The 9,090-nt window shown below is 38.7% G+C and overlaps 1 protein-coding gene across 1 annotated transcript; it reads left to right on the top strand.

The window, feature by feature from the left end:
* Positions 1-685: 685 nt before the first annotated feature.
* Positions 686-1,669, top strand: LOC149256537 (polyubiquitin-like). Its single transcript, XM_089455399.1, has one exon. The coding sequence runs from the start codon at positions 686-688 to the stop codon at positions 1,667-1,669; it is 984 nt and encodes a 327-aa protein (XP_089311525.1).
* The last annotated feature ends 7,421 nt before the right edge of the window (positions 1,670-9,090 follow it).

The raw sequence follows: 9,090 nt of genomic DNA, 5'->3' as shown, positions 1-9,090 counted from the left end.
AGACATCAGATGAAGAAGTTATCATAAAAGAAGTTCCCCTTTTATTCTTTGGGAAAGAGGCAAAAACTTGAAGAAAGTAGTAAAATGAGGCCTATCAGAGGCTAAAACCAAATCTACACAGGAGCCGTCAGATTTGGCCGATCAACGATCTAGATCCAATCAACAATTGCAATCGGCAGTGGCTATCAGAGGATATCAGAGCATAATACATGGCAATTACGATCACGAAATCGCAATTGGCGATCACAGTGGAGCGCACACTAAATGGCCTGAGGTATGTGTGATTTACGATTGCGACAAATCGCATCAGGGTTATTCAAAAGGGCAAGGCCGATACCATATGTGATGTGATATATATATATATATATATATATATATATATATATATATATATATATATATATATATATATATATATATATATATATATATATATATATATATATATATATATATATATATATATATATATATATATATATATATATATATATATATATATATATATATATATATATATATATATATATATCTATATATATATATATAATATATATATATATATATATATAGAATGATGGACGATAGATGAATAAATAAATAAGGATTTATTTACGCTTTCATGTGATACTCGTTTTTGGAGCGAAAGGTATTCCCAGGTTTCGAACTGAGACCTCCCGCCGTCATGTATCAAATCTTAGACAAGGGTTTGGATGGCAGATCCAAAGGCCTGCAGGTGTATGCAGCCTACCTTGCAGTCTGGAATCTGAAGAATGGGCATTTCGATCCGATTAAAATCCCTCCGCAGTTTCAGAGGCTCATTTCGGGCTCCCGCCAGTTCACCGATGATGGCCTTCTGGTTGCTGGCTGCGACGGCCTGTATACACAAGTCCATCTCCTTCTCCGCCTGAGAGGGGGCAAAGGGGGTATCGGTTATTTTATGAGGAGCGCTGTCACCAAGATCGGCCAGAAGAAGACCAGCAACTTTGATGCTTTCCGCGACTTGAGTGGAAGGTGGCTTCGCCGCGTGAACGCTGAGAAGAAATCTGTGGTTTTTCCCATTGATTTGGTCAATGCAACCAAAGAAAGGGGTCTGCATGTGGCAGATCTTCCCCCTCTCATATCGATCTGGGCCAAATCTTACAGATCCGGGATGGATCTAACCGCTCTGTCCAGTCCGAGGCAGCAGATCAGTGGAATGGTGCATTGGCTGAGCCGAGAGGAAGCAGATCTTGAAATGCAAAGGGCAGGAAGGATCAACAAGAGGTTAGATCTGGAAAACAGTCTACAGCGCACACCGCTGGACCATCTGGCAACCAGCACAGACACCGTTTCAGACAGAGCTCAGATAAACAACAGACTTCAGGTAACAAATAATCGTTTTCAGATTTTCATTAAAACACCTGAACAGAAATCAATCTTAATCTGGGTAAGTGGAGATAGTTATGTTTTGCTGTTAAAGCAGCAAATCTGTTATTTGACTGGCTATCCTAGCCAGATCCAACATTTAGTCAATGGCAGGTGGTCTCTCCAGGACAACAGAACCTTGGGAAGCTACGAGATCAGCCCAGGAGAAACCATTGTCTTGAACCTCAGGCTGAGAGGAGGGGCACCATCCCAGGGACAGCCAAGCAGCACGGGAGGGGAAAAGGGGAAAACAGCACCCTAGAATAAATCCAAAGGAGCTCCATCCTATAAAAATATTCTCCAAGGAAACAGAGAATCGGGATCCTCCCCAGATCAAGGCGGATACACGCCCCGGCCATACATAGTAGACCAGCTAGAGCAAACCCCAGCCCTTAACTTTGATTCCACAGGGCTGGATAACTATGTTGAGACATATGAATCACAGGCCCTCATATGCCGATTCAACAGCTTTTGGCAAACACCTACGAAGCTATTTCATTGGATCTTTGTCAATTGGACCATGGAATGCGAGATACACTTATGCTCCAAAGGATTCTTCATAGTCAGATTTGCATCCAGGGAAGCCATAGATACAATCATCAATGCTGGGCCTTGGTTTTGGGGAACGGCGGGGTTGTTCATGACCCCATGGTTTACAGACTTCGATCCAAATAAAATGATAGTTTCCAAAATGCCGGTCTGGGTCCGCCTACACAACCTTCCTCTACATTTCTGGAGCGAACGAGCATTAGAAGGAATCAGGAACAACATAGGGAAATACATCAAAACAGATACGGAAAGGATTGGTGAAAGGATCTTCACTTTTGCACGAATTTGTGTGGAAGTGGACCTAAGTAAAGGGCTACCAGACAACATAAGGCTGATCTACAAACAACAAGACTGGCTGCAAGCATTAGACTACGAAAATACCGCTTTTAGGTGCAGACTCTGTAGACAAACAGGGCACCTGCAAAGCACATGTCCAGAAGCTAAAAAGGTAAACAGCAAAAGGAAGCAGAAAGGAAAACAGAAGAAAGGATGGTTATTTTCCCCTCCGGTCTCAGAAGATGAAGAATCAGAAGCCGAAGAGGTAGATACCACCACAGAGAAAGTGGAGATCTCCCAAGAAATGGGAAATCAGAAGGGAACCACATCAGACACCAAGGCATCACAGCTTTACCCAAATCAGGCAGAGAAGATTACTGATGACCAGACCATGGGAGGGATAAAGCGACACCATCAATCAGACACATCAGATTCAGACAAGGAATTAGGCACACAGAAAGCAGAAACACAGTTAGTTTTAGCCACGATCGAGCCCACCCAAGGAGAGTGGCGCAAGGTCGAAAAGAAAAAAGGAAGGAAAACCTAAAGTTGATTCTCGTTTTCCTTTTCTTTCACTCCTCTCCTCTCTCTCTCTCTTCTTTTCTCTTCATTTTTTGCACGTTAGTTTAGTAACGTTGCGAAGGGTGCCATGGCACTTGAGCCCATTGGGCAGCTTATGGAAATGCTTCATGCATATGCAATTGTAACTTTTCATTTTTTAATAAAAGGTTACAACTTTTTTCTCTGGAAAAAATCTATATATCTATATATATATATATCTATATATATATATATATATATATATATATATATATATATATATATATATATATATATAGATATATATATATATATATATACATGGACCCGACGGGGCGATAAATGATATTTGATATAATTTGAAATCCGTCAAATGACGATTTTCTTTGTATTTGCATTTTTTGTTGAATAAACGAAATACGAAGGAAAAGTGCTCGACCCGATGAAATCGAACCCGAAAGGGTTCCGAAATACAAATACATAATATTTCAAATTCGATAAAGCCATTTTTTGGGATTTTTCCATGTTTTAACGTATTTTTAAAATACGAAGGGAAACCTTGGAACAGGGCCGAAGCGACTTGCGATAGCGCTTTCAGGCAAACCTGATAGTGTTATGAAGCACATTTATGAAGGTTTGATGTCTGAGGAACAATATTCTCTGTGGATTTTTCCTGTGATAGTGCATTTACCTGTGTAAGTCGAGAATGCCAAAATTTGGGGATTTTAAGTGCCAATTGCCCCTTCCATTACAGAATAGGTGGCATCCATCCCTGAGGGTGTTTAGCAATGATTTCTAACACTCAGAAAGGGGATTTGAGTGGACCAAAACAGGAAGATAGAGAGCCCAAGAGGGAAAATGAACCAACAATGCTGATTTGGCTTAAAGAGCCACAAAACGACAGAGACAGGGGTTGTTGGGTGGTTGTTGGTTGCTGAGGTTGTTGTTGAAAGTAAGACGAAGCAGGAAGCTAAGGCAAAAGAGGTAGCGCAAAAGAAAAAAGGTAGCCAAGGGAGTCACTTGGAAGCCAAGAGAGTTGTAAACTGATAGAGGGTAGAAAGAAGCCAGAGCCGAAGAGCCAGAGCCAGAGCCAGAGCCAAGAGCCAGAGCTTCAAGAGCCAGGGAATAACATGGTGTTTGAACCCACTGTTTCTGTGTAAAGTGGTAGGAGTTGAGCCAAGAGCTTGTAAAAAGGACTTATACCATAATCCCAAAGAGCATAGTTGAGTTGACTAGAGCTCACAGAGACGTAGCCAAAGAGTTGTGGGTGAAATCCTAATTAAATTGTTTTTTCTATATGATTGTTTGTTGCTATATTAGTATTTATTGTATGTATTTACATATCAGAATACATAGCAAATTTTAAAACACCATAATAGCCAATAATAAATATAAGCATACACCTCTATTTTCAAGCATTTCTTAATTCCGCATTGGTTAATCAATATGACTTGGGAATGTTCAAGCTTTGGAAGTGGGAGAGGTTCTTGTAAGTTAGACAAGAAGCCTAAGTGCCCCATTTTCAAATCAAGTGGTATCAGAGCTTAAGATTGATTAACCACACCTTTAAGAAGGTTATATCAAAATGACTGATTAACAGAACAAATATTTCTTGTCTGAAAGGTGTTTGGGCAGTCAAAGATTGATTGTCTGATTGATTGTATGCTTGTTTACAGACTGACTATTTTCTGAGTTTGCAGAGGTGAAGGGAAGTCTACTGATAGTTCAGTCCAGGAAGGACAAGAAGGAAGAAGGGCTGAAGGTATTCTTCTATCCCAAGGGACCTCAAGGTAGTCCTTAAAGCACAAGAGGTTTGTTGCAAAAGTTTGTTGAATAGGCTCTTTATTAATCTTGTTTGAAGTTATTTTGTTCATTGGTATAATTACAACTTCTACAAGTGAATCCTCAAATTTTACTTTCTTCACAAGATTCTTTGATGAAGACATGAAGCAAGAATTGTCCACCACGATGGATATGGTGAGAGAAATGTATGAGGATGAAAGGAAGAGTAGAAGACTTAGGGAGTAGTTGAATTTCCTGAAGGAAGAGAAGCAATTGCTTCTGACAAATTTCAAGAAATGGAGACGTAACTTCATATTGCAAATATGAACCTGAAAAGGATGCATGAGTTGGAGACACAGCTCTTTGTTGCCCAAGAAGCCTTAGTCAAGTATCAGCTTGAAGAAGGGGCAAACCATTCTATTTTGTCTTCAAATTCCTCTAAGAATGATTCTATTGGTTCTTTTGAAAAACATACTAGAGTCATAGGTTCCAAGCTAATGTCCAAGACGGGCTATGAAGGAAAAGGCTTGGGTAGACATTCACAAGGTATTTTTGAGCCAATAATGATTGAGGAAAGGCCTAAGTATTTTGGTCTTGGCTATGGACAAGCTTATGGAGAAATTTCGAAGCCTGCCATGAAGGCCATTGAAACAGCTCCAAGAAGGAGTTGAATTACAGAGTGTGATGATTGTATTCAGGAAGAATGCAATAGATTGAAACATCATTTTCAGGATGCAGGTGTTCAGAAGCACACACTTGAACGAGAGAGTTGGGGAGATTCCAATAGCCTTGAAGAGATTGATGGCGTTCCAAAGGGAGCCACTTCTTCATTTTCTTTACCTCCGCATGAAGGCCATAAAGGTGAAAGAGAAAGGTATAAGTTTGGTTCTAAACAATTTCCTTTTGATTGTGCAAAGCATGATAAATTTCCACATATCTATGGGAAAATAATTACATGTTCCTTTTGTGGGTTGGATAACCATAATGTTTCTAGATGTTGGAAGAGAATGACCACATACAGGAAAATTTTGAAGGAAAAGAAGCAAAAAGCCAAAGGTCCATTGGACAAGGCAAATCATGTTGTCAAGAGGATGCACATGCAGTGCACTTATTACCATAAGCAAGGACATCTTGCTGCAAAATGTTGGACTTTGAATTTAGCAATTCTTCCACAAAAGCCGAAGAAAGTGGAAAGAGAAGATGGCAGAAATGGAAGTGAAGATTCCATGAATGATGTGTCTTAGAATGATTCACATGATGATGCTGATGTGCAGACAAAGGTAGTACCTTTGAAAGGGATTGGTGAGGAACAATTTTTGTTCTTATCCGATTAAGATTGCATGTTTATTAATGCATCTACATTATATTTCATTTCAGCTTCGAAAGTAAAATGTGCTTAAGTGAAAGTTGAAGGATGAAATGCATGCATGAGCATGAGATGCATGAAAACAGGGATGTTGATGATTTCCTTATTTTTGAACATGTATATGTAATTAACTTGCAGGATTGATTGCTTTGACATGCATGTGATGCCATGTTGACTTGGCAGAAGTTAACTTGGTCTCCAAATGGAGATAATGATGAAGTGTTTCATCTTTTGAAAAAGAGTCCTAATGGTATTTTTCTACATGCTTGACTTGAAGGGTCATTTGTTTAAAGGCATGTTTTGTGGGCTTGTTACCTAGTCCATCATTTGTATGCAGATCTAAGACATGGAGGTGTTCACAAGATATGAAATCTATTTCTTTGTTGAAGCAAGAATTTAGTCCATCCAGTTGTTGTCTGTATGCTTGTTGTTGTTAACGAATGTTGTTGGCAGCTTCTCAAATAGGTAAAAATGAGAGTCTTGTGGAGCATATGTACTTCACATTTGTTGAGTGTTGGTCACTTTAATTGCTTATTAATCCAAACAACTAAGTGCTACATAAATTGTCAAGCTAGGGAAGTCTGTTTATTTCAAAGGCAACTACGCACTGTATGTGCTCAATATCAAAAGCAATAAAAGTTGTAGTAATAAATAAACTAGTCACACCTTGCTCTAAGGAAACTGAAGTTCCACTCTAAGTTACAACAAAAACAATCTATTGCAGACAATTACCAAAGAATGCTTAATTTCATTAAAAGAGTAATCTAATGAAAATGAATAAATCTGCAAAGGAAAGCACTAGCTATGTTGTAACAGAGAACAAGACCCTATTCCCAAAGAAAGAATCTCCAGTACCTGTTTCTGATTACCATGCTTGCCAACTCACTCTGTAAAATCAACTGCCAATGGAACACTCATGAATTAACTATAGATGAACTAGATAATGTAGCAATCAATTGGAAAAACAGAGTTCAACAATAATGCATAAGCAACATCTAGTAAATAGAACTTTTAACAAGGTATGGATAGGAAACACACTTAACACACTGCAGAAATATAATGGGTGAATCTTGTGATGAAGGTGGGCCCTATCCTTCTCACAAGATTCCCCAAGAAACGAGAACTAGAAAGAAATGTTCAGAACAGTATTTTATTCATCCATCAATATGTCACGTTACAAAAAGATTCTAGTTCTTCTCCTTCAGCTAAACCTTCTGTTAGTCTGTCCCCCTTCTAATGTAGATGTCTCCAGACATCTATTACAATTGATTATATTGTAAGTCCTATCTTTAACCGAATATACCAAAATAGGGAAATCAGTTTTCCCATTAACAAAATGCTTTTACAATGGTTATGGTAATGCTGACTTTGGAATGTGGTAGTTACAGCCAATGTAGCGGCTCCTTTGATGATCTTCTTCTGTTGCTGTCGAATCTAGAATGCAAATCATGGCTACTTCAGCAACGAGATTTGCTCCTTATTCTAAATGTTACAGCAACATAACCTGTCATGATAACCTTGCAGTCTTCAGGCTGTTTCAGCAACGTAGACTGCAATGATAACTGTCTCAGCAACTATTCATTTCAATCAATAAATTATGAAAGTAATGTAATTGTATGTAAAATAAATTAAACGTATAGTAATGAGAAGAAATATTGTATACCTTTGGAAAAGTGGGTTAAAGCAATAACAAGGACTTTAAATATAGGTTGAAAAAGGATGACATAATAGCAAAATATATGGTCAAAAAGGGACAATGTGAGGTCCTAACATCCCCCCCAACTGAAAGGGTTGCATGTCCTCATGCAACTTTTACTCTGAATCTAAGTCCAAGTACTGGGACTTACAGTGCAAATTACTTAGGCAGTAAGTATAGAAGGTGCCATCAGCCAAGTCTCTGAAACCATGAACATTCTATAATCTCTGCCATGCTGTTATCTCCTCCTTTTTGGACAACCTGAAGTAAGCCTTATATTCTTGTGCTGACAACCATAGAATAGGGAAATGAAAATGATATCCTAACCATTTTTCATCACACTATTGAATGCATTTGACATAGTTAGGTAGCCGTGAAATTGTTGTTTCAAGATTAAGAGGGTTAAAGGGATCGTATTCCTTCCTCTCCTTAGAGGACTGTTCCCAAAATAGGTTGTTTGCCTGTAAGGAAAGAGATCCCTTGGATTTGACATAATGTTGGCAGTCTTTTAGGACTACTACCTGTAACTGTCTAATATGCTTGGTCATTCTTGGTTCCTTCAAAAACTGACGATATTCAGCAACGAAAATGGTAGCATTCTGTGGCTCGGATCGAATCCACAGAAGGCGATTATCTTCATTGTGTCTTGCTGAAAGAAAGGCATTCTGCCACGTGAGCTGATTGGCAAGGAAAGAGACAAAGGCTCTAATCTGAATGTCACCAACTAGAGGGTTCAGATTGAGCTTCCTATCCTCAGGGATGGCTTCATTATGGAGATACAGTTCACAGAGTAAATTTTGTTCACTGGGAGATGCTTCTATGAAGGTTTTCACAAAATGTTCAGGTGCAGATACATCATGAGGTCTGCCATCTCTAATTTCCTTTATTTGGAACAACACTAAGCATTCTACAATAAAGAGAGAGTAATTGGAGGATGGTTTCCTGGTGGCCAATAAACTTTGAACCAAATTGAACATGAGGAGCAATCTAGTTTTTAACTGTTTTTTTCCCTGTTCTGTGCACGAGGCTGTTCCAAAACTTCCCAATTTCCATATATATGATTTTGCCATGATAATTTGTGCTCTTGCAAGATCTTCTCTTGCAATATAACATATTCTTTCTTCCATTTATCCATTTGTGCTTGAGTGCTGCTAGTCTAAGTGAAGACAGTTTTTGTAGGCTGGGGTTCAGTCTGAGTAAACACAGTCTTTGTAGGCCGGGGTATAGGACTTTCAGTTTTAACAATCACAGTAGGTCGAGGTATTTGTGGTTTAACCTCTTTTTCAAAAATCTTTGAAGGCCTCGCTGTTTCTTTTGTGACAGCAGGGCATTCCTCTTTAATTGCAACAGAAGTAGATGCAGGGGTTGCTCCAGGCAATGAAACTTCAACTATTTTATAACCAACTTAATGATAAACATTACTACATTGGCTGCACATATATTCATTATACCAATCTTTCTCTGTACTCTTATC

Source organism: Pinus tabuliformis, chromosome 7, assembly GCF_031772625.1.
Source record: "Pinus tabuliformis cultivar Carrire ecotype Pingquan chromosome 7, CPIR1, whole genome shotgun sequence".
Lineage (NCBI taxonomy): Eukaryota > Viridiplantae > Streptophyta > Pinopsida > Pinales > Pinaceae > Pinus > Pinus tabuliformis.
The sequence above is the reverse complement of the archived record's forward strand: the minus strand, read 5'-3'. Positions and strand labels throughout refer to the sequence as shown.

What these genes read in the sequence shown, in the direction of transcription:
- LOC149256537 (XM_089455399.1), top strand. Translation starts at nt 686, where the DNA reads ATGTATCAAATCTTAGACAAGGGTTTGGATGGCAGATCCAAAGGCCTG.